Below are 26,954 nucleotides of genomic sequence, written 5' to 3'. Positions count from 1 at the left end.
TTGCTTTTGTCTTATGACATCCATGCAGGAGTGTCAATGCTGAGAATATAATTGTGGATATTGAAGTTGTTATTATCACTGATGGCATGTCGCCACATTTATTTTTAGTGGCTGTTGTGAATAATGTGGGATCTGATCATAACTTATCTAAATATGCGTGCTTGTGACATTTTTACATGACATCTGAAGTGTGTAGTTGCAGCTGAATGAGTGATGACACAAATTCAAGGCATATTTACTACTGTGTCAGCACTGCGTGTAATTTCTTCAATGCTGTTATATTCAGCTTTTCATCAGTGTGGATGAAAAACGCTGACAGTTTTCCTTCCTCTTCTTCCTCCATCCAGGCATATGGGCCGAAATCCAGATGCCTCTGACCACCATAAATGTGATCAAGGGTGATATGGTGGTACTGAAGGCCTTGTACAGCATGACATCAGGCAGTGACCTGAGCAGCAACATCATCATCTGGAACTTTGTCTCCAACAACTCCCACGAGCTGGTAAGGAAGCAAATGAGACACCCTATAAATCAGTTGTTCCAAAACTAGACAGTGGACCCCCCAAAGTCAACTGAATATGATTTATGTCAAGGAAATAAACAGTTTGCTTATCAGTTAGTTATCATGCTAACCTTTATTTTGCCAAAATCTAACCACTGCTATAAGTCATACATGAGATTTGTTCATATAGGGCCACTGCTCCGAAGTAGAAGTTTCCTAATTATTGGACTGGCAGATTATTGGATCCGATATTTCTGCATTTTTACAATTATCGGAATTTGTATGTTTTTTGTTTTTTTTTCTTTGTTTTTTTTTAATCTGATTAGCAATTAGATAAATTACATGCAATGCTGGCAGTTAAAAAAGTCCTGTTTTAATTAAGCATTTGCTTAAAGGTATTTCAGTACAAATTTTATTTACTAGTCAAGGCCCAAGCACCGAACAGTTCGTCCTCTTCATTTGCTGAATGTGCTCGATGCTTTTGGCAGTGTGGTGGTTGGCAGTGTTTAGGCGGTGTGGCTAAATGGTGCGGTCATGCCCCCTAAACAGCAGCCCCAAATGACATTATTCATTACACACATATAGAAACACTCTGAGACACACCAAAAAATGTCTCTTTATCCCATTGGAAGTTGGCCATTTTTAATTTCATGGTTAATTTTGGCATTTTCCAGGTATCCTAATGAACTTCTCCTACAGAAGTAATCCAGTTGACTTCAAAATTGGTTGTGTGCTATCTAGACTAGTTTGTGATCAAAATTTATTAAAAGCTTTGATCAGCATTGGACAGTGTGGCCGTGATGTAGTGTTGAGTTTTGATGTCTCACCATGAAACACAAATTTGCTATAATTTTGGTGCTAATGGTCCGATCTGCACCAAACCTCACATTTGATAAGAGTCCCACCCTGAACACATCTACATGACTATCAGGAATCATAATCATAGTGCCACCTAGTGGAAAGTGACATCGAGTTCCTTCCTGCAGTGTCCAAAGGGAAAATTCAGCTGCTTGTCCACCAGTCGGCGTCTGGAGACATGGTCGTGGTCATGGCACACCCTGACAGGCGCAGGGGTGCGAGGGCCCATCCACTGATGCTTGCAGCTTTAATTTACTTTTACGTGATCTACTTTATAAATATTCAGGGAGCTTTCTAGTTTATTTATTTATTAAAAATGTGAGCTAACTTGAAGATATACTGCTGGCATCTCCCTGCACTTTTTGTTTTAAGATCCAGTTGTAGAGCGGGCCTCTGCTGCGTCTCCTCCCCCCTCTCTCAACCCCATTTCCTGTCCTTCTAAAGGTGCCCTATTAATAAAAGCTAAAAAGCCCAAAAATGATCTTAAACAAAAGAAAAAAAAATGTTGCCACCAAAGGTCTCTCACATTAAACTTATAACAAAAGATGTACTTTGTTGATGTTGTGAAGTAGTAATCTGTCTTACATGACTCATGTTCAAAGATGAGGTAATATTAAAGTTTTATTATTTATTAAGTTATGTTTGGTCATGTGCGCCGACTTCCTTCCTCACTCTCTGACTTCTGTGTTTTCCTGGAAGTTCTGGCAACCAGCAGGAAACGCTCTGTTATCTTGAACAAACTACTGATTTCTCTGAATAATTTACGTGCACAACACAACAAAATATATAACAGAGTGTAGCATTTTTAGAAAGTTAATGCAAAATTGTTACATATTATAGATTTAAAGGCATTTTAACAAAGTTTTGGAGTAAATTTTGACACCAAAATTGCAATTTTACTGCAAATGTATATTGGTTCCAGATGTAAGTCATCTTTTGATTGCTGATTATCAGTATCAGGCCTGGAAGAAACATATCGGCTGAACCCTATTCCTAAAACATAGGATGAGTCAAATGCAAACTCTTATCACTGCATTGTACTTGTATAACTGTATAAATACATTGATTTACTTTTACAATGCACTATATTATAAAAAAAAACACAGTATACATTCTTTACAGCCCAGAAGCTACAGCTACAGTAGCTACAGAAGCTTTGCCTTCTGTAGCTACAGTATAATATGTGGGATTACAGTATGAAAGATGTTTGCCTGTTCTTATACTGTTAATCTGGCAAAGCTCTTCTTTTGTAAACCCTTAGAAATTAATCCAAGACAAAAAAGGCTTAAAGCTTTCATACAGGCACTGCAGTTCCTTTCTGTTTTAATACGTCATACTGCTGCAAGTCTGTTTTTCTGCGTTAGGGAAAACACACACTTAAAAACACATTTATTTAATTAAGATAAATGTGTTTCCAAATCTGATTATTTGTGAAATCATTGTTGCGGTGAAACATGAAATGAAGCAGAGGGGTTTTGCGTAACAAGCCCAGCTGAACAGTGCAGCCTGTATTGTTTTTTTTTGTTTTTTTACACATTATCTGGAGACCTGGCCGCGGCTCAGCTTACGTATCTGCCTGGGTCAGATTATTGGGCCGTACAGATGGACGCCCCAAAAGAGGATCACAATCAAAAAGCAAACAGAGGAAAAAAAAAAAAGAGAACTCAGAGAGCTGGGAAAGACACAGATGATTAAAAGTGAGGCTTTTTTTTTTTCTTCCTCATACGCCTGAGCGTCTCACTCCGCTGTGCTGTCATACAGAGCCAAGAAGATGAATCAAAAGAACAAACTGTCACTACCTCAAAGGGAAACCTAGATGCCACAATCTCTGTAGAGAGCTCTGGCTGTAACACACTCGGTGTTACAGTGATGCACAGCCATCAGAACGGTGCACGGTCCATCAGCTAATGTGAGGTAATCACTTCTGACAACACGTGTGATAAAGTTACCATAGCGACTCAATCAGAATTGAAGTTTGAGAGAAACTAAATCAGGTCATTTAATAGTTTTCAAACTCATTATCATCCTTGTGGTCTGCGCCCGCCTCAGTGACTGCAAGTCTTCACAAATATGTGCCGGCGTCTCAGTCCCATCACTAACTACTGCTGTACAGACTGCTGCAACATTAGAATGAAGATAGCCTACCTGAAGCACAACGTTTCAAATGTTTGCAGTGTTGCACAAGTTTCTTTTAAAAAGGAATATTCTTGAGAATTGGGACAAAACTGTATTTTCAGGGTGTATCAATAATTCTGGAATATATTTTCTTTAAAGATCAAACTCTTGGCTTTCAAACCTTGTAACAGGCCAACCTCCTACTGATAAAAGTTTTTGTTAAATGTAGACATCAACTCCATCAGATGGAAAGTCTGACTGAGTGGACTAAGGTGATGTCCTCACATGTCTTGATTTGTCCACAACGAAAGATATAACCTGAAGTTTACTGTCATCGAGGAGTGAAGAAACCAAAATAAAGTCACATTTAAGAAGATGAAACGATGTTTTTTCTTTAAAAAAAAAAACTCAAATGGATTAATTGATAATCAAAATAATTGTCGACTAATTTAATAATCAAGCTCTAGTGTCAACAGGAGTTCCTCTGTCTAAAAGTTCTTGATCATTTCTGGATTCAGAACTAAATGTTCTGGGGTTGTCAGAAGCTATTGTGTTCCCTCCTCCAACTCTGTCCTTCCTTTTGTCTGTATTTTTTGTCCCACACAATTTGTATACTGCTAATCGTTTTTTGTTAACCAACACATGGTACCATTTTTTCCGACTGGAGCTCAGTAACATAACATTAGTTCTTCATGGTTCCCTCCTGTAACTTGATTTGACAAAGTGGATCCGGGGAATTAAGTGTGAATAAATAGCATTAATGTTACTTGAGCCAGGAAACGAAGGGAAATGAATGGATTCATGGCGCACAAGTCAGCTGAGTCACAGGCATTTCTTTGATTTTGTTAAGTTGAGTCTGTAGTCATCAAGTCAAGTCCAAGTCATGTGACTCAAATTGTGTCTGGTTGTGGTTTTTCTGAGGAAATACTGTATGTTGTATGTTACATTTCTGGTGTGTACAGTAACTTTTCAAATTAAGAAATTTTAAATCTAATTTTATTGGATTTATTTTCTGCCTCATGTCCCAGCACCACAACATTTCACATTTTGAAAGAATCCAACCTAAATAAGGTAATAAAATACAAGTCTGTAAAATCCTTTTTGATGGGACAAAAATGTGGAGTACATGATTTTATAAGAAGACCTTAATAGTCCTCTGTGTAGCTCAGTTTACTCTTTAATGCATTCCACCAAATGTTCACAACATACCAATCACATTTTCGTGGGCAAGAGATGTTAAGATTGAAAATCCCTCTGACTCTTTTGACCCAGGATAACGGCCAAATGCGGTCATATTGACATGGATGTCAACAAAACCGTTGGCTGTCTATTGTGTACAAATATTTGTTCTTGGACTGTGTGCTCACAAACCTCTTATTGTTTCCCGTTTCTTTGTGTTGTCTGACGTCGTCTCGTCCAGATGATCACCTACACCAAAGGCTCCGTGGACTTGGGCGACTCTCAGTTTAAGGGCCGAGTCGGTTTCACCAAGAGCATGCCCTCACGAGACGTGTCGCTGTACATCAACAACACCCGGGAGTCTGACTCAGGACGCTACATCTGTCAGATCATCATCCCTGGAAACACTGGTCTCAGTTCAGAGCTCAGTCTGGACGTCAGGGGTGAGAAAGACATTTACTTCATCCTGCCTGTACTATATTTACTAATTACATTGAAAACTTGACTGTATTCCATGTATTATTCTGTATAATCTAACCAAATAAACCTTTTGTAATCCTCTTGCCTCAGTCCCTCCTGCTGTTCCTAAATGCAAACTATCAGGGAAGCCGGTGCTGAAGGGGAATGTGACTCTGAGCTGCACATCCAGCTCTGGGAAGCCCATCCCTCTGTACAAGTGGAGCAGAACCAGCCCCACCCCAGAGATCTTCTTCTCACCCATGCTCAGTGAGTCATCATCTCTAACTGACTATTGTTATTCACATATAAGCAAGACATATGTGCTCATCTGTGTTGCTGGAGTTGCTGAACAAGGAATGAATCTCTTGGGAAAAGGGAAAATAATGCAAATATTTTCCCTTTACAAGTCTGTGTGATGGTGTATATTAATGTTAATTATCCAAGAACCTTTTGAAAATATTAATTATTTCAGATTCTGCTCTATGTTTTTGTAATTTTGGGATTTAAGAGCAACCTTGAACATCAAAGCTAACCTAAAGTGATTGTGTGTAGAGTTTTTACGTGATTGGAGCATTTTTCAAATTATCCAGATGTCATAAGCAACATTATACTCTGCCTGGCCAAAACAAAGTCACCACCTGGATTTAACTAAGCAAACAGATAAGAGTCTTCCACTGGATAATTACTAATTTAACCCTAATAGTGAAAGTAAGAGCATTTCTGCATGCATGGGAGGCGGATGAAGGGATGCTCCCATCATGCCTAGTGCCTACCCTACAAGCCTGTGGGAGCAGTGTTATGATCTGGGGTTGCTTCAGTCGCTCAGGTCGAGGTTCAGCAACGTTATGTGCCCAAAAAACGACACTACCTGAATATACTGAATGAACAGGTTTTTCCATCAATGGATTTTTTTCTTCCCTGATGACACGGACATATTCCAAGATGATTCATCAGGCTCAAATAGTGAAAGAGTGGTTCACAGAGTCTAATATGTCAAAAAAAAAGGTGCATCTGTAGTGTGATTGTGTGTTGTCATGTGTGTTCATGTATGCTCATGTGCGTGTTGATACACATGGGATAATATGTATGCGTGCATGCTTGACAGTAATCCTCCATGTTCTTCTCTGTTTCAGATAAGGAGACGGGCACTCTGAAGCTGAGCAACCTGAGCAGCAACATGTCCGGGAAGTACGTGTGCACGGCCAGCAACTTAGCCGGGTCAGAGACCTGCTTCATCAACCTGGAGATCGTCAGCTGTATGTAATACACAGCAGCACCAGCAAAAATAATATTAGGAAGATAACATTTGCATATTTATATTACAACAATCTTAAAGACTGATTGAATAGATTTGTTTAACAGTCTTTACAGTATGTAGACGTATGTTTTTTGGTGGCAAGTAATCATTGTCTCCCATGATTCTTCCTGCAGCCACTAATGTGGGGATGATTGCTGGCGCCACAATAGGCTCAGTGATTGGCTTCATCGTCCTCCTCCTCATCTGCCTCGTTTTTGTGATGAAGAGGCGGAGAGACAACGAGGATGACATGGCCAACGAAATCAAGTGAGTTCATGTGGCTTAGCTCCAAGTAGCCTCTATCAGTTAAATTCAATTCAAATGGCTTTATTGGAATGACGTTACACTGTACATATTGTCAAAGCAAAGCGTTTTTTACCGCTGACTGTGTACACATTAACAGAATATTCTCAAATTAAAAACACATTTCCTACAAAGGAAGGTTCTCAAACGGTTGTTTATCGGACAAATCCTGCACAAAGCTAAAAAAAAAAAAAAAACAGGAAATTTCTGCAGTTTTAGGTTGATAAAGCAAAACACTGCAACTCTTGTTGTAACAATGTGATTTTGTTATGTTAAGTGAGCACAAGTTTATTGAACAATAAATTGACTACATCTTACAAATATATTAAGTACATATTTTTACAACTTTTTTTAGTCCATACAAATATCAAAATATATATAAAAAATGCATTTTTGACTTAAACTAATTAAACTATATCAACTTATGTTTGGTAAGTTTAATACAAAAAACATAGTAGTTTTCAAGCACCCAGATGTCTGTAGCCCACAAAGCATTTGCACCTGTGGTGTAAATAGCCTAGTATGGCAGAGCCAAGCACCCAGGTGTCTGTACACTACAGTGCTACTTGCACTAGAAGTGAAATAACCAATGTGGCTATTTACACCCAGGCCTATATAGTCTAGCATGGCAGAAACAAGCACCCACAGCCAACAATGCAATTTGCAAACAGGGTGTAAATAGCCATAATATGCCAGAGACAAGCACACAGATGCCTATAATCAAAAATGGCCTAACATGACAGAGACAAGCACGCAGGTGTCACTGGCTAGCATTGCTATTTTCACCTGGGGTGTAAATAGCCACAGCATGCCAGAGACAAGCACGCATATGTCCGTAATCAATGATGCTATTTGCACCGGGGTGTAAACGACCTAACATGGCAGAGACAAGCACCTAGGTGTTGATGTAGCCAACAAAACTATTTGCACCTGGGATGTAAATAGACAATGTGACTATTTACACTGGCATGTCTACGATGATCTTTTCCTAGATATAAATAATTAGGGGTTTTCGCCTAAACTTAACCAAAAACATGTTGTTCATCTCATTGTTAACAGTCCAGAACATTTGTATGGATGCTACACTAAAATCAGGTGTAATGGATGAACTTGGGTGTAGTGCTCAGTCAAAGTGACACCCCCTGATTGTGGTTTTGCCCTGGTTGCATTTGCACATTTTAGAGGAAGACAAAACAATAAACATCTGTTAAAGGAAAAAGCCAAGAGTAATGATCTAAAGTGGAGGTAATATAAGGGACAAGCATATAAGGGATTTAAGGGACGTCTTAAAGCAAGGCCGTCCCAGCTGTGGGATTAACAGATGATAAAACACAGTGTAACAACAGTACAACATAAGCTAGTGATCACATCAGACCCAGTAAATCTGTAGCAGTGTACTGATTTTAACAAACCGTTAAGTTCTTATGAATGCAACTGTCTTTCATAAGTGGAAGAATTATTTATTCTTTCATATGTTACATAGTTAGCCTACTGACTGTGTGTTCTGTCCTCCGTCCAGAGAGGACGCTCAGGCTCCCAAACGTGTGTCCTGGGCTAAGAGCGGCATGGGTTCAGACATCATCTCCAAGAACGGCACGCTGTCCTCCATCGCCTCCAGCCCACACCACAAAGAGCCCTCCCTCCACCACAACAACCACCACCACCTGCAGCAGTACCCCCAGCGCCCCCCGTCAGACACCGCCTCCATCATCACTGCCACGGGAAGCACGGCCGGCTACAGGCCGTCGTCCCGCCACCACGGGGCCTCCACCCCGACCCACTACAGCTACAACAACAACACCACCCTGCCGCGCGGACAGCACGTCTCCTCCGACGGCAGCACCAACGGGAGCTCCCTGCCCAGGCCGGAGCGCTACACCCAGCTTCCCCAGGCTCAGGTGCTGCCGCAGACCTACAGCCAGCCTCAGTCGCAGCTCCAGGCTGCCCCTTCCCCGCCGCCGCTGCCCACTTCCACGGTCACAGCCTCTAACATCGCCCGCATGGGAGGGGTGCCCATCATGGTGCCTGCACAGAACCAGGCCGGATCTCTGGTCTAATACCTGCCAGCGCTGGTGAAACAGTGCAGTTGACAAAACCAGTGGAACTGTCCCTTTATGCTCCCTAACAGGGTCAGCTGCTGATGTTTTTTAAAGCTAACGCTTTATTTACCATTTAGCAAAGAATTATTCTAGATGAAAAGGTCAAGGTGACTTATTGACGCTTGCTTTCGCACCAAGAAGCTACATGGCGAGACTTTTAGACACAGACTGTTTACTTGCTTTAAGTAGACTGATGTGTTTTATATTCTGTATGCACTGTATACATTGCAAACTATGTATAGATATGATTTTCATACATTTGTCCTGTATCCTCTTTTCTACTTTATCAATTTTCTTTTTTCAATTTTAGCTTTTAAATGTTGTAGTATATTTTTTAATCCTGCCATACTTATTCTACTAAGTCATCAGCAATGCATCATCACTGGAGGCTCTCATGTGTATGCAAGTGGTCATGTCTAGATGGTAACCTTAGATTTGTGAAACTCTTCGAGATATGAACGCGTTGTTTCTTCTTTGTGTGCATTGTTTGTCATTACAACTGTCAGAATAGTCTACTCTGTAGTGTAGGTTGAGGATTACCGTGTGTTGCAACAAACAGTTTACACCAGATTGATTTGTCATTTAAGGACTTATCTGTGAATGTCTACAATGGTGAGTTTCTGCTACGCTACTTACGCTTTCTATTTATCTGACATTAAGACCAAGGAGCAAGGACGAGGAAGCATTCAAGTGCACTGATTTCTGTTTTTTTACTAATGTGTTGTCACCATATAGCCTAATATTTCTTAGATTTGTCTTTATGTATAGTCTAAGAGGTTATAAAGTGTTAAGTAGTTCAGACAGAGATTACAATATAGCAGCAGTAGTTACAGTAGTTATGTCACTTGATATATTTCAATCTGGCAGATGCTATTAACACCCCAGGTGTCAGTAGCTAGCAATGCTGTTTGCACCCTGGGTAGAATAGCCAGTGTGACTATTCACACCCTGGTGTAAATAGCTCAGCATGGCAGTGACAAGCACTCATGTGTCCGTAGTAACAATGCTATTTGCACCCAAGGTTTAAATAGCTTAGAATGGCAGTGCCAATTTGCGCCTGGGTTGTAAATAGCCAGTATGACTGCAAGACAGAAAATCTAGCTTTTAGAGGCTGACAATACAACATGTAACATTAGAGTCTGTCCATGTAGTCTTAGAGGCATGTGCGTGTGCAGGAATTGTTGTGCTCAATCAAGTGCACAAGAGTTTTGTAAATCTGGAGTTACCATCTAGACAAGACCTTTGCAAATTTCAAAGATGAATATAAAGATGGAATTAGCAGAGTTCTCTGCAGGTCTGCTGTGCTTCATCCATTATCTTTACTTAAAAAAAAATACCCAGGGAAGGAATTATTAAGTCCAAAACAGGTTCAAGCACATGACATCAGAGACTGTTGAGAGGAGAGAGGGCTGCTCACAGCAAAGTTACTGAGGACTGACTGGCTGTAATATATGAAGCTCTATTAATGAGTATATTGCTGCAGCAGACTTACAGACAGACAGATAAGACAACATTATACATATGATAACGTATCCTAATCCTTTTTTTGGCTTTACTTCTGTCGGTGGTTCAGCTTATAAAATGCTCTTAGACTCAATTCTTTAAACAGAGATTAGCAAAAGCTTCTTATAATATTGAGCACTGTTCAGAACTGCAGTATGGTGACTTTGCTAATATATGAGTCCGCACTTGAGTTATAATGATTTAAAGTTGCTTGCAGCATTGAAATTGTAAATATGATATTTATTTTCTGTTAAATGTGTGACATGCAGCGTAGCATATTGTTGGCCACAGCCTGTGTGGAACATATGATGCAGGTAATAACATCTGGATACTGAACCAAAGATAAACAGTCTGTAACGCTTCATTATTTCTACACACTGTCTTTATATGCTGTCATTTCTTCTCTGGTGTAGAAAGAAAATGATTTAAGAGACTGTTTCATCGAACATGACATGGAAGCGTTTTGATTCACTGCCAAAAGCTAAAGGCTTTAGACAAACGTTCTCTCATTTGATTGACATTGCCAAGGAAGTTTCTCCCTCCCAACTTTAACTCTTGAAGGTGCTTAGTTAGAGAATTTTTAAATTTAAAACAACCTACAGTATATTATAACACTTTATATTAAGATCCTTGTAATAAGCCTTAGTTAATAGGTAATAGGCCCCAAGTACTTATAAGATGCTTATTAACAACATTATGTGTTAATAAGACTAAAGAAGTGTACATAGCATCATAAAACACATTTATTATGAGTTTATAAGACATTTATGAGCACTTATAAGAAACTTAGCAGTTCATAGGCTGTTTAAGAATCGTAAGAATATCAATAAGTTCTTATAATTGTTTATAAAACAAACATTACAAACACATTTATTGATTTTAACCTACCAATTATGTCATTGTTTATACTTAACTAAGATTAATTCATACTTTATTATGTATTTATTAGCAGATAACTTTGCACTTATTAACAGTTAACTTTGATTTTTGCACCTAGTCGCTCTAAAGTGAGAGCAGTGCCTTGTTTAGGTTAATAAATCTTTTATTACACACTTATTAAAAGTTAACTTTACCTTTTGCAGCTCCCCCATCTGGACTGAGCGCTACATGGTTGATAAAATGTAAATCAAAAATTGCATTTAAATACAATTTTGTAGTTGTGAAGCAGCAAAACACAATTTAGAAGAGCTAGAGAATGTTTTGTAAGACTTAAAGGGGCCTTATTGCTTATTAACACGTATTACAAGGATGTTAATATATGTTATATCAAACATATGGTAGCTTAATACTACAGAAGCACATAAGCACTGGCTCAAAAGATAGTTTCCATTTTTTTTAAACACAAAAAAATATTGGGGCATATTTTGAATAAAAAGCATTCATGTATTATTACAGTGTTGTGACCTTTGTTCAGTCAGTAAGTCATTGAGATTCTGACTTAGTTAACAAGTTTTTACATGAAAAACATCTTTATTGCACAGTCAGAATGAACCCACATGTCGACACACTCTGGTCTTAGCACATTTACACTGAATGGTTCAAGAAGGTAACATGATCTGAGTCCATTTTTTTTCTGTAATGCTTAAGCAGTTAGTAAGCAGAGAGGTTTTTTTTTTATTCTGGCCACCTTCAAGTCACATATCAGTTGATTTGGAAAAGACAAGAAAAACATGTCTATGTTCATTCTATCTATTCTGCTGTATCGTCATTACACTGGAGCATACGTTTGCTTTGCTTTTGTTTTATTGTGCTGAAATGAATCATTTGAAACTTTTTTGATGCTTTTTGAAGGGAAACATAAGAGCATCCGTTACAAACCATTTCTGGTCACTTGTATCTGTTTGACAGGACGGTGACAACAAAACAAACAAGTGTCGGCTGTATTTTGAAGCTTTGGTAGTTTGATTGTTTAGGTTTGTATTGTTTTTAATACATTAGAGCAGAGTGGAAATATTTCCTGTGTGGGGGAAATTATTGTGATGGGTAGAAGTGACTCCAGAGTCTTTACAGCTACAGTTCATAGACTCACTGTTTGAACTTGTGTACATTCTGAACATTAAAATGTATTCAAGACAAGCCTTTATTTTTATACAGTATATGTGTATGTATAAGAGCACATGAGCTGATTTATAAATAGTAAAGAAGTGCTCACTGTCAGTCAGTTATAAACCAGGATGGATTGTATAACTACTGTGGCCAAACTTGTGCGTCTGTATACAGTAGGCCTCAACTGTGGACATTCATGTGCAGTGTGCACTCGTACCCTCCATATTTATGTTCATGGTAAAATGCTTTGTATAATATTTTCAATTAAAAGAGAAATGATCAGTTGTGTGTGTGCGTGTTTTCCTTTCTTCATCCAAGGTCAGTGTATTTCAGAACTAGCTGGACTAATGAAATGTTATAAGTCCCATTTAGCTCTCTGCTGTAGTGATGGAAGCCTATTTTTTATGTGGTTACATAGAGCTCCCAGAAGCCACCAGGGGGCCCTGAAACAGTGTAATGTGTTGATGATCTGTGTTCAGTAGCAGGTCCACATTCAGTCTCCCCACTGCAAGACTGTCACTGTCCAGAGACACTTTGCAAGAATGCTAACAGCTAGCTGGGATATTTAGGGTTCTAACCCCGAAGGGGTAGAACCCTTCTAAGATTGTACCGGTTTATTAGGGTTCTAACCCCGAAGGGGTAGAACCCTTCTAAGATTGTACCGGTTTATTATTATTATTATTATTATTATTAGGGTTCTAACCCCGAAGGGGTAGAACCCTTCTAAGATTGTACCGGTTTATTAGGGTTCTAACCCCGAAGGGGTAGAACCCTTCTAAGATTGTACCGGTTTATTAGGGTTCTAACCCCGAAGGGGTAGAACCCTTCTAAGATTGTACCGGTTTATTATTATTATTATTAGGGTTCTAACCCCGAAGGGGTAGAACCCTTCTAAGATTGTACCGGTTTATTATTATTATTATTATTATTATTATTATTATTATTATTAGGGTTCTAACCCCGAAGGGGTAGAACCCTTCTAAGATTGTACCGGTTTATTATTATTATTATTAGGGTTCTAACCCCGAAGGGGTAGAACCCTTCTAAGATTGTACCGGTTTATTATTATTATTATTATTATTATTATTTTTTGTTGTCTGCCGCTTGAGCTAAAATTCCCGTGAGCTGGAATGAGCCAGAAACCTGAAAATTGGCCCAATGATTGGAAATGATGTGCATCAACTTTTATTAAAATATGAGCCCAGTCGGCCACATGGTGGCGCTGTAATTAAGGCTTAAAAATGACTTTTTGGGGAGGCCACGCCCCTCACACCATAAGTCTGATTGACTTGAAATTTGACACACAGGTCCAGCTCAATGTCCTCTAAAAAAAAGCCTCTAGGACCATTAAGGTCCGTCATACTAGATTTTTTGCTAATTTGCATAATTTGAAAAACAGTAAAATGACATAAACTTTTACAATTTTGACTCCATCAACACCAAATTTGGTACAGAGCCTTGGGGGATGACCAGACACATTTCTATTACAAATGAGCCAGATTGACCAAAAAACACGGCCGCCACGGACCAATGAATCTTCGCTGTGGGCGGAGCTTAGAATTGATTGGCCATAACTCCCACACCCTTTGACCTATCGTCACCAAACTCGGTGGATAGGTCCACAATGAGACTTGGCAGCTGCCTACCAAAGCATTTTGAGCTCAGCCTATAGGGGGCGCTATAAATGAGCACATCTGTATCTCAAAGACCGTTGGATGGAATTTCACCAAATTTGGTATGCGTGCTCTAGGGGTGGCTATTAACTAATATCTTGAGTGCCATGTTGACAGCTGGAAGTGGGCGTGGCCTATTCGTCATTAACCGTTCGGAAGGACCTAGGGACATGAAACTTGGTACATGGACTATAAATGACATCCAAATATTGCTCAAAAAAATTGGTCCCAATCGGCCTCATGGGGGCGCTATAACATAGAGTTTAATTTTGAAAGGCTCTGCCCGCCGCACCGCAAGTGCTATTGACTTGAAATTTTACACAGACGTCCTCCCGATTATCCTCTACAAAAAAGCCTCTTGCACCATGAACGCCGCCCTTACAGAATTTTTGCTAATTTTAATAATGTTAAAAACAGTAAAATGACATAAACTTTTACAGTTTTGACTCCATCGACACCAAATTTGGTACACGGCTTTGGGGGATGACCAGACACATTTCTATTACAAATGAGCCAGATTGGTCAAAAAACACGGCCGCCACGGACCGATGAATCTTCGCTGTGGGCGGAGCTTAGAATCGATTGGCCATAACTCCCACACCCTTTGACCTATCGTCACCAATCTTGGTGGGTAGGTCCACAATGAGACTTGGAAGCACACCCTAAAAAAGATTTTGAGATTGGCACATAGGGGGCGCCACCGCCATTCCCAGATCTTCCCGATTTTTTCCCAAACCGGTTTCCCATTGAAAATGAATGAGGGAATCTTCAAAGATCACAAAACTTCACCTTTTTTCAAACGGTAACTACCGATTCATACTTTCAGCTAGAAACTCCATTCAAACTGGAAAATGTTCAGCAATTCCTTGACTTTTCACATGTGATTCAACTTTTCAATACCATTCAAACTTTCCAAAATATTCAGTGTTTTCTGAAACTTGGTTATAATGGAAGTCTATGAGAAAATCCTTCAAACTCACTCATCTTCACCCACACTTCACCAACTCATACATTCACCTAGAAACTCCATTCCAACTCTGAAACGTTGACATCGCCGTCGACTTTCAGTGACTGATTCGTATTTTCCATATCTCTTTTAGTTTTTCTACACCAGCTGTTTAAAAATCATGAAATTTTCAGCCCTTCTCAGAATTTATAATGGGTGTGTATTGCGTGGAATGTTGCAACTTAGAGTGGGTGATGTCATCGCTAGAGTGCACAGCACCTCTGAAATCATCAAGAAATTTTCTCTTAAACTCGCCGGTGCGGCCACATCGTTCACTCTACATACACAAATTGTACACCAAATTGTAGGAAAAGCCGTTCCGGTCGCAGAGGTGTGACCGCTGAAGAAAACGGATTTAGGGTTTTGGCTGCAGGCGGTCTGAAATGACAACAAGTCCGACCGCCTGCCCCATTCGCTCCCATGTTAAGCGAGAGCCCAAATTTCTGGAAGAAAGCAGACCTTTCCAGTTATGTCCATCGTGGCTCTGGCCTCATTTTTCACACCACAGAAATGAAATTTACACTTTTGCGATCCGCATCCCGTCCTCTCGCCGACGGTGTGCTTTTTGTAGCTGTAGCACTTACGGTTTTTCATTAAACAGTTGGAGTTTGAGAGGAACTTTTGGCTCAGTTTCTGCCTTTTCTCGGTGTATTTAAATATGACTGTGCTATTGCCGACCGGCGATTGGCTGAATCGACTCCAGCCGTTTGGCCAATGTCTGTGTGTCACAGCACAGAGGAACTTTTGGCTCAGTTTCTGCCTTTTCTCGGTGTATTTAAATTTGACTGTGCTATTGCCGACCGGCGATTGGCTGAATCGACTCCAGCCCTTTCGGCCAATCGTCTGTGTGTCACAGCACAGTTTAAACAGTTGGTGCTCCAGAGGAACTTTTGGCTCAGTTTCTGCCTTTTCTTGGTGTATTTAAATTTGACCGTGCTGTGACACACAGACGATTGGCCAAACGGCTGGAGTCGATTCAGCCAATCGCCGGTTGGCAATGGCACGGTCAAATTTAAATAATGGAAAACAGAGAAGTGGCTTTGAGGTATACTTAAGTAAAGAGATGGTCTTCCTGTCTGAACTTTCACTTACCTTCATGTAGGTCAAATCATAATAGTACACTCACATCTGTGTCTTTATTTTACAGCCTCTCCCATACACAACCATTATTATCTCCACATTTCTCCCAAAATGATCATGATCGTGGAACTGTGATTGCTTTAAACATTAAAATACCTATTGAAACTTTGAAATACACATCGATAGGTACAATTTCAATGTATGTTTTGATGTTCAAATGGAGTCTCTGTGTGAAAGTATACCACAAATGTCATTAGCGTGCAGGCTGGCTGAAAAGCCGATTTCAAGAAACGTGTGACTTGGAAAGAGTAGGTGTCGCTTGGAGCTTTCGGGGACAGGGTGGGGAACGTCTTGCACTACGGCAGATGAGGGTCACGGTGGCTGGTTTGGGGCGGAACAGGTTAGAACCCGCAAATTGCCGCTTGCGGCTATATTTATTATTATTAGGGTTCTAACCCCGAAGGGGTAGAACCCTTCTAAGATTGTACCGGTTTATTATTATTATTATTATTATTTTTTGTTGTCTGCCGCTTGAGCTAAAATTCCCGTGAGCTGGAATGAGCCAGAAACCTGAAAATTGGCCCAATGATTGGAAATGATGTGCATCAACTTTTATTAAAATATGAGCCCAGTCGGCCACATGGTGGCGCTGTAATTAAGGCTTAAAAATGACTTTTTGGGGAGGCCACGCCCCTCACACCATAAGTCTGATTGACTTGAAATTTGACACACAGGTCCAGCTCAATGTCCTCTAAAAAAAAGCCTCTAGGACCATGAAGGTCCGTCATACTAGATTTTTTGCTAATTTGCATAATTTGAAAAACAGTAAAATGACATAAACTTTTACAATTTTGACTCCATCAACACCAAATTTGGTACAGAGCTTTGGGGGATGACCAGACACATTTCTATTACAAATGAGGCAGATTGACCAAAAAACACGGCCGCCACGGACCAATGAATCTTCGCTGTGGGCGGAGCTTAGAATTGATTGGCCATAACTCCCACACCCTTTGACCTATCATCACCAAACTCGGTGGATAGGTCCACAATGAGACTTGGCAGCTGCCTACCAAAGCATTTTGAGCTCAGCCTATAGGGGGCGCTATAAAGCCACACATCTGTATCTCAAAGACCGTTGGATGGAATTTCACCAAATTTGGTATGCATGCTCTAGGGGTGGCTATTAACTAAGATCTTGAGTGCCATGTTGATATGTGCAAGTGGGCGTGGCCTATACGTCATTAACCGTCCGGAAGGACCTAGGGACATGAAACTTGGTACATGGACTATAAATGACATCCAAATATTGCTCAAAAAAATTGGTCCCAATCGGCCTCATGGGGGCGCTATAACATAGAGTTTAAGTTTGAAAGGCTCTGCCCGCCGCACCACAAGTGCTATTGACTTGAAATTTTACACACACGTCCTCCTGATTATCCTCTACAAAAAAGCCTCTTGCACCATGAGTGCCGCCCTTACAGAATTTTTGCTAATTTTAATAATGTTAAAAACAGTAAAATGACATAAACTTTTACAGTTTTGACTCCATTGACACCAAATTTGGTACACGGCTTTGGGGGATGACGAGACGCATTTCTATTATAAATGAGCTAGATTGGTCAAAAAACGCGGCCGCCACGGACCGATGAATCTTTGCTGTGGGCGGAGCTTAGAATCGATCGGCCATAACTCCAACACCCTTTGACCTATCGTCACCAATCTTGGTGGGTAGGTCCACAATGAGACTTGGAAGCATACCCTAAAAAAGATTTTGAGCTCAGCCTATAGGGGGCGCCACCACCATTCCCAGATATTCCCGTTTTTTCCCAAACCGTTTTTCCCATTGAAAATGAATGAGGGGATCTTCAAAAATCACAACATTTCACCTTTTTTCAAACGGTAACTACCGATTCATACTTTCAGCTAGAAACTCCATTCAAACTGGAAAATGTTCAGCAATTCCTTGACTTTTTACATGTGATTCAACTTTTCAATACCATTCAAACTTTCCAAAATATTCAGTGTTTTCTGACACTTGGTTATAATGGAAGTGGATGAGAAAATCCTTCAAACTCACTCATCTTCACCCACACTTCACCAACTCATACATTCACGTAGAAACTCCATTCCAACTCTGAAACGTTGACAATGCTGTCGACTTTCAGTGACCGATTCATTTTTTCCATATCTCTTTTAGTTTTTCTACACTAGCTGTTTAAAAATCATGAAATTTTCAGCCCTTCTCAGAATTTATAATGGGTGTGTATTGCGTGGAATGTTGCCACTTAGAGTGGGTGATGTCATCGATAGAGTGCACAGCACCTCTGAAATCATCAAGAAATTTTCTCTTAAACTCGCTGGTGCGGCCGCATCGTTCACTCTACATACACAAATTGTACACCAAATTGTAGGAAAAACCGTTCCGGTCGCAGAGGTGCGACCGCTGAAGAAAAAGGATTTAGGGTTTTGGCTGCAGGCGGTCTGAAACGACAACAAGTCCGACCACCTGCCCCATTCGCTCCCATGTTAAGTGAGAGCCAAAATTTCTGGAAGAAAGCAGACCCTTCCAGTTATGTCCATCGTGTCTCTGGCCTCATTTTTCACCCCACAGAAATGAAATTTACACCTTTGCAATCCGCATCCTGTCCTCTCGCCGACAGTGTGCTTTTTGTAGCTGTAGCGCTTACGGTTTTTCATTAAACAGTTGGAGTTTGAGAGGAACTTTTGGCTCAGTTTCTGCCTTTTCTCTGTGTATTTAAATATGACTGTGCCTTTGCCAACCGGCGATTGGCTGAACCAACTGCAGCGGTTCAGCCAATCGTCTGTGTGTCACAGCACAGAGGAACTTTTGGCTCAGTTTCTGCCTTTTCTCGGTGTATTTAAATTTGACTGTGCCATTGCCGACCGGCGATTGGCCGAATCGACTCCAGCCGTTCGGCCAATCGTCTGTGTGTCACAGCACAGTTGAGAGGAACTTTTGGCTCAGTTTCTCCCTTTTCTCGGTGTATTTAAATTTGACTGTGCCATTGCCGACAGGCGATTGGCTGAATCGACTCCAGCCCTTTCGGCCAATCGTCTGTGTGTCACAGCACAGTTTAAACAGTTGGAGCTGGAGAGGAACTTTTGGCTCAGTTTCTGCCTTTTCTTGGTGTATTTAAATTTGACCGTGCTGTGACACACAGACGATTGGCCAAATGGCTGGAGTCGATTCAGCCAATCACCGGTTGGCAATGGCACGGTCAAATTTAAATAATGGAAAACAGAGAAGTGGCTTTGAGGTATACTTAAGTAAAGAGATGGTCTTCCTGTCTGAACTTTCACTTACCTTCATTTAGGTCAAATCATAATAGTACACTCACATCTGTGTCTTTATTTTACAGCCTCTCCCATACACAACCATTATTATCTCCACATTTCTCCCAAAATGATCATGATCGTGGAACTGTGATTGCTTAAACATTAAAATACCTATTGAAACTTTGAAATACACATCAATAGGTACAATTTCAATGTATTTTTTCATGTTCAGATGGAGTCTCTGTGTGAAAGTATACCACAAATGTCATTAGCGTGTAGGCTGGCTGAAAACCCGATTTCAAGAAATGTGTGACTTGTAAATAGTTATGTGTTGCTTGGAGCTTTCGGGGACAGGGTGCGGAACGTCTTGCGCTATGGCAGATGAGGGTCACGCTGGGTGGTGAGGGTCACGGTGGCTGGTTTGGGGCGGAACAGGTTAGAACCCGCAAATTGCCGCTTGCGGCTATATTTATTATTATTATTATTATTATTTTTTGTTGTCTGCCGCTTGAGCTAAAATTCCCGTGAGCTGGAATGAGCCAGAAACCTGAAACTTGGCCCATTGATTGGAAATGATGTGCATCAACTTTTATTAAAATATGAGCCCAGTCGGCCACATGGTGGCGCTGTAATTAAGGCTTAAAAATGACTTTTTTGGGAGGCCACGCCCCTCACACCATAAGTCTGATTGACTTGAAATTTGACACACAGGTCCAGCTCAATGTCCTCTACAAAAAAGCCTCTAGGACCATGAAGGTCCGTCATATTAGATTTTTTGCTAATTTGCATAATTTGAAAAACAGTAAAATGACATAAACTTTTACAATTTTGACTCCATCAACACCAAATTTGGTACAGAGCTTTGGGGGATGACTAGACATATTTCTATTACAAATGAGCCAGATTGATCAAAAAACACGGCCGCCACGGACCAATGAATCTTCGCTGTGGGCGGAGCTTAGAATTGATTGGCCATAACTCCCACACCCTTTGACCTATCGTCACCAATCTTGGTGGATAGGTCCACAATGAGACTTGGCAGCTGCCTATCAAAGCATTTTGAGCTCAGCCTATAGGGGGCGCTATAAATGCCACACATCTGTATCTCAAAGACCGTTGGATGGAATTTCACCAAATTTGGTATGCAAGCTCTAGGGGTGGCTATTAACTAATATCTTGGGTGCCATGTTGATAGGTGCAAGTGGGCGTGGCCTATTCGTCATAATTTGCGTTTTATTAATTTATGACCAGCTGGAAGGACCTAGGGACATGAAACTTAATACATGGACTATAAATGACATCCAAATATTGCTCAAAAAAATTGGTCCCAATCGGCCTCATGGGGGCGCTATAACATAGAGTTTAAGTTTGAAAGGCTCTGCCCGCCGCACCGCAAGGGCTATTGACTTGAAATTTTACACACACGTCCTCCCGATTATCCTCTACAAAAAAGCCTCTTGCACCATGAATGCCGCCCTTACAGAATTTTTGCTAATTTTAATAATGTTAAAAACAGTAATATGACATAAACTTTTACAGTTTTGACTCCATCGACACCAAATTTGGTACACGGCTTTGGGGGATGACGAGACACATTTCTATTACAAATGAGCCAGATTGGTCAAAAAACACGGCCGCCACGGACCGATGAATCTTCGCTGTGGGCGGAGCTTAGAATCGATCGGCCATAACTCCCACACCCTTTGACCTATCCTCACCAATCTTGGTGGGTAGGTCCACAATGAGACTTGGAAGCACACCCTAAAAAAGATTTTGAGATTGGCACATAGGGGGCGCCACCGCCATTCCCAGATATATCCTGTTTTTCCCCAAACCGTTTTCCCATTGAAAATGAATGAAGGAATCTTCAAAAATCACCTTTTTTCAAACGGTAACTACCGATTCATACTTTCAGCTAGAAACTCCATTCAAACTGGAAAATGTTCAGCAATTCCTTGACTTTTTACATATGATTCAACTTTTCAATACCATTCAAACTTTCCAAAATATTCAGTGTTTTCTGAAACTTGGTTATAATGGAAGTGGATGAGAAAATCCTTCAAACTCACTCATCTTCACCCACGCTTCACCAACTCATACATTCACGTAGAAACTCCATTCTAACTCTGAAACGTTGACATCGCCGTCGACTTTGAGTGACCGATTCGTATTTTCCATATCTCTTTTAGTTTTTCTACACCAGCTGTTTAAAAATCATGAAATTTTCAGCCCTTCTCAGAATTTATAATGGGTGTGTATTGCGTGGAATGTTGCAACTTAGAGTGGGTGATGTCATGCTAGAGTGCACAGCACCTGTGAAATCATCCAGAAATTTTCTCTTAAACTCGCCGGTGCGGCCACATCGTTCACTCTACGTACACAAATTGTACACCAAATTGTAGGAAAAGCCGTTCCGGTCGCAGAGGTGCGACCGCTGAAGAAAACGGATTTAGGGTTTTGGCAGCAGGAGGTCTGAAACGACAACAAGTCCGACCACCTGCCCCATTCGCTCCCATGTTAAGCGAGAGCCCAAATTTCTGGAAGGAAGCAGACCCTTCCAGTTATGTCCATCGTGGCTCTGGCCTCATTTTTCACACCACAGAAATGAAATTTACACCTTTGCGATCCGCATCCCGTCCTCTCGCCGACGGTGTGCTTTTTGTAGCTGTAGCACTTACGGTTTTTCATTAAACAGTTGGAGTTTGAGAGGAACTTTTGGCTCAGTTTCTGCCTTTTCTCATATGACTGTGCCATTGCCGACCGGTGATTGGCTGAATCAACTCCAGCTGTTCGGCCAATCGTCTGTGTGTCACAGCACAGTTGAAACAGTTGGAGTTTGAGAGGAACTTTTGGCTCAGTTTCTGCCTTTTCTCAGTGTATTTAAATTTGACTGTGCCATTGCCGACTGGCGATTGGCTGAATCGACTCCAGCCGTTCGGCCAATCGTCTGCGTGTCACAGCACGGTCAAATTTGGAAAACAGAGAAGTGGCTTTGAGGTATACTTAAGTAAAGAGACGGTCTTCCTGTCTGAACTTTCACTTACCTTCATTTAGGTAAAAGTACACTCACATCTGTGTCTTTAGCCTTACAGAATATTTCACAGCCTCTCCCATACACAACCATTATCATCTCCACATTTCTCCCAAAATGCGATTGCTAAAACATTAAAATACCTATTGAAACTTTGAAATACACATCGATAGGTACAATTTCAATGTATGTTTTGATGTTCAAATGGAGTCTCTGTGTGAAAGTATACCACAAATGTCATTAGCGTGCAGGCTGGCTGAAAAGCCGATTTCAAGAAACGTGTGACTTGGAAAGAGTATGTGTCGCTTGGAGCTTTCGGGGACAGGGTGGGGAACGTCTTGCCCTACGGCAGATGAGGGTCACGCTGGGTGGTGAGGGTCACGGTGGCTGGTTTGGGGCGGAACAGGTTAGAACCCGCAAATTGCCGCTTGCGGCTATATTTAGGGTTCTAACCCCGAAGGGGTAGAACCCTTCTAAGATTGTACCGGTTTATTATTATTATTATTATTATTATTATTATTATTATTATTTTTTGTTGTCTGCCGCTTGAGCTAAAATTCCCGTGAGCTGGAATGAGCCAGAAACCTGAAACTTGGCCCATTGATTGGAAATGATGTGCATCAACTTTTATTAAAATATGAGCCCAGTCGGCCACATGGTGGCGCTGTAATTAAGGCTTAAAAATGACTTTTTGGGGAGGCCACGCCCCTCACACCATAAGTCTGATTGACTTGAAATTTGACACACATGTCCAGCTCAATGTCCTCTACAAAAAAGCCTCTAGGACCATGAAGGTCCGTCATACTAGATTTTTTGCTAATTTGCATAATTTGAAAAACAGTAAAATGACATAAACTTTTACAAATTTGACTCCATCAACACCAAATTTGGTACAGTGCTTCGGGGGATGACCAGACATATTTCTATTACGAATGAGCCAGATTGATCAAAAAACACGGCCGCCACGGACCAATGAATCTTCGCTGTGGGCGGAGCTTAGAATTGATTGGCCATAACTTCCACACCTTTTGACCTATCGTCACCAAACTTGGTGGGTAGGTCCAAAATGAGAATTGGCAGCTGCCTACCAAAGCATTTTGAGCTCAGCCTATAGGGGGCGCTATAAATGCCACACATCTGTATCTCAAGGACCGTTGGATGGAATTTCACCAAATTTGGTATGCATGCTCTAGGTGTGGCTATTAACTAATATCTGGAGTGCCATGTTGATAGGTGCAAGTGGGCGTGGCCTATTCGTCATTAACCGTCATAATTTGCATTTTATTAATTTATGACCAGCTGGAAGGACCTAGGGACATGAAACTTGGTACATGGACTATAAATGACATCCAAATATTGCTCAAAAAAATTGGTCCCAATCGGCCTCATGGGGGCGCTATAACATAGAGTTTAAGTTTGAAAGGCTCTGCCCGCCGCACCACAAGTGCTATTGACTTGAAATTTTACACACACGTCCTCCCGATTATCCTCTACAAAAAAGCCTCTTGCACCATGAACGCCGCCCTTACAGAATTTTTGCTAATTTTAATAATGTCAAAAACAGTAAAATGACATAAACTTTTACAGTGTTGACTCCATCAACACCAAATTTGGTACACGGCTTTGGGGGATGACAAGACACATTTCTATTACAAATGAGCCAGATTGGTCAAAAAACACGGCCGCCACGGACCGATGAATCTTCGCTGTGGGCGGAGCTTAGATGGATTGGCCATAACTCCCACACCCTTTGACCTATCATCACCAATCTTGGTGGGTAGGTCCACAATGAGACTTGGAAGCAGACCCTAAAAAAGATTTTGAGATTGGCACATAGGGGGCGCCACCGCCATTCCCAGATATTCCCGTTTTTTCCCAAACCGTTTTTCCCATTGAAAATGAATGAGGGAATCTTCAAAAATCACAACATTTCACCTTTATTCAAACGGTAACTACCGATTCATACTTTCAGCTAGAAACTCCATTCAAACTGGAAAATGTTCAGCAATTCCTTGACTTTTTACATATGATTCAACTTTTCAATACCATTCAAACTTTCCAAAATATTCAGTGTTTTCTGAAACTTGGTTATAATGGAAGTGGATGAGAAAATCCTTCAAACTCACTCATCTTCACCCACACTTCACAAACTCATACATTCACGTAGAAACTCCGTTCCAACTCTGAAACGTTGACATTGCCGTGGACTTTCAGTGACCGATTCGTATTTTCCATATCTCTTTTAGTTTTTCTACACCAGCTGTTTAAAAATCATGAAATTTTCAGCCCTTCTCAGAATTTATAATGGGTGTGTATTGCGTGGAATGTTGCAACTTAGAGTGGGTGATGTCATCGCTAGAGTGCACAGCACCTCTGAAATCATCAAGAAATTTTCTCTTAAACTCGCCGGTGCGGCCACATCGTTCACTCTACATACACAAATTGTACACCAAATTGTAGGAAAAGCCGTTCCGGTCGCAGAGGTGCGACCGCTGAAGAAAACGGATTTAGGGTTTTGGCTGCAGGTGGTCTGAAACGACAACAAGTCCGACCGCCTGCCCCATTCGCTCCCATGTTAAGGGAGAGCCCAGATTTCTGGAAGAAAGCAGACCCTTCCAGTTATGTCCATCGTGGCTCTGGCCTCATTTTTCACACCACAGAAATGAAATTTACACCTTTGCGATCCGCATCCCGTCCTCTCAATGACGGTGTGCTTTTTGTAGCTGTAGCACTTACGGTTTTTCATTAAACAGTTGGAGTTTGAGAGGAACTTTTGGCTCAGTTTCTGCCTTTTCTCAGTGTATTTAAATATGACTGTGCCATTGCCGACCGGCGATTGGCTGAATCGACTCCAGCCCTTTTGGCCAATCGTCTGTGTGTCACAGCACAGTTTAAACAGTTGGAGTTTGAGAGGAACTTTTGGCTCAGTTTCTGCCTTTTCTCTGTGTATTTAAATTTGACCGTGCTGTGACACACAGACGATTGGCCGAACGGCTGGAGTTGATTCAGCCAATCGCCGGTTGGCAATGGCACGGTCAAATTTAAATAATGGAGGTATATTTAAGTAAAGAGATGGTCTTCCTGTCTGAACTTTCACTTACCTTCATTTAGGTAAAATCATAATAGTACACCCACATCTGTGTCTTTAGCCTCACAGAATATTTTACGGCCTCTCCCGTACACAAGCATTATTATCTCCACATTTCTCCCAAAATGATCATGATCGTGGAACTGTGATTGCTGAAACATTAAAATACCTATTGAAACTTTGAAATACACATCAATAGGTACAATTTCAATGTCTGTTTTGATGTTCAAACGGAGTCTCTGTGTGAAAGTATACCACAAATGTCATTAGCGTGCAGGCTGGCTGAAAAGCCGATTTCAAGAAACGTGTGACTCGGAAAGAGTATGTGTCGCTCGGAGCTTTCGGGGACAGGGTGGGGAACGTCTTGCGCTACGGCAGGTGAGGGTCACGGTGGGTGGTGAGGGTCACGGTGGCTGGTTTGGGGCGGAACAGGTTAGAACCCGCAAATTGCCGCTTGCGGCTATATTTAGGGTTCTAACCCCGAAGGGGTAGAACCCTTCTAAGATTGTACCGGTTTATTATTATTATTATTTTTTGTTGTCTGCCGCTTGAGCTAAAATTCCCGTGAGCTGGAATGAGCCAGAAACCTGAAACTTGGCCCATTGATTGGAAATGATGTGCATCAACTTTTATTAAAATATGAGCCCAGTCGGCCACATGGTGGCGCTGTAATTAAGGCTTAAAAATGACTTTTTGGGGAGGCCACGCCCCTCACACCATAAGTCTGATTGACTTGAAATTTGACACACAGGTCCAGCTCAATGTCCTCTACATAAAAGCCTCTAGGACCATGAAGGTCCGTCATACTACGTTTTTTGCTAATTTGCATAATTTGAAAAACAGTAAAATGACATAAACTTTTACAATTTTGACTCCATCAACACCAAATTTGGTCCAGAGCTTTAGGGGTTGACGAGACACATTTCTATTACAAATGAGCCAGATTGATCAAAAAACACGGCTGCCACGGACCAATGAATCTTCGCTGTGGGCGGAGCTTAGAATTGATTGGCCATAACTCCCACACCCTTTGACCTATCATCACCAAACTTGGTGGATAGGTCCACAATGAGACTTGGCAGCTGCCTACCAAAGCATTTTGAGCTCAGCCTATAGGGGGCGCTATAAATGCCACACATCTATATCTCAAAGACCGTTGGATGGAATTTCACCAAATTTGGTATGCATGCTCTAGGGATGGCTATTAACCAATATCATGAGTGCCATGTTGACAGGTGCAAGTGGGCGTGGCCTATTCGTCATTAACCGTTCGGAAGGACCTAGGGACATGAAACTTGGTACATGGACTTTAAATGACATCCAAATATTGCTAAAAAAAATTGGTCCCAATCGGCCTCATGGGGGCGCTATAACATAGAGTTTAAGTTTGAAAGGCTCTGCCCGCCGCACCGCAA

General features: G+C 41.1%; 1 protein-coding gene across 1 annotated transcript in view; it reads left to right on the top strand.

The window, feature by feature from the left end:
* esama (endothelial cell adhesion molecule a) overlaps positions 1–10,679 on the top strand; it is an 84,749-nt gene extending 74,070 nt beyond the window's left edge. The window contains exons 2-7 of the mRNA XM_084730678.1: positions 348–502; positions 4,896–5,097; positions 5,225–5,380; positions 6,247–6,369; positions 6,545–6,677; positions 8,233–10,679. Of these exons, the coding sequence (XP_084586804.1) occupies positions 348–502; positions 4,896–5,097; positions 5,225–5,380; positions 6,247–6,369; positions 6,545–6,677; positions 8,233–8,770 (1,307 nt within the window). The 3' untranslated portion in view covers positions 8,771–10,679. The remainder of the gene's footprint in view (positions 1–347; positions 503–4,895; positions 5,098–5,224; positions 5,381–6,246; positions 6,370–6,544; positions 6,678–8,232) is intronic.
* The last annotated feature ends 16,275 nt before the right edge of the window (positions 10,680–26,954 follow it).

This window comes from Lutjanus erythropterus, chromosome 11 (assembly GCF_056507025.1).
Source record: "Lutjanus erythropterus isolate fLutEry1 chromosome 11, fLutEry1.hap2, whole genome shotgun sequence".
Taxonomy (NCBI): Eukaryota; Metazoa; Chordata; class Actinopteri; order Lutjaniformes; family Lutjanidae; genus Lutjanus; species Lutjanus erythropterus.
Note: the sequence above shows the minus strand (reverse complement) of the source record. Positions and strands in the feature narration are given on the sequence as shown.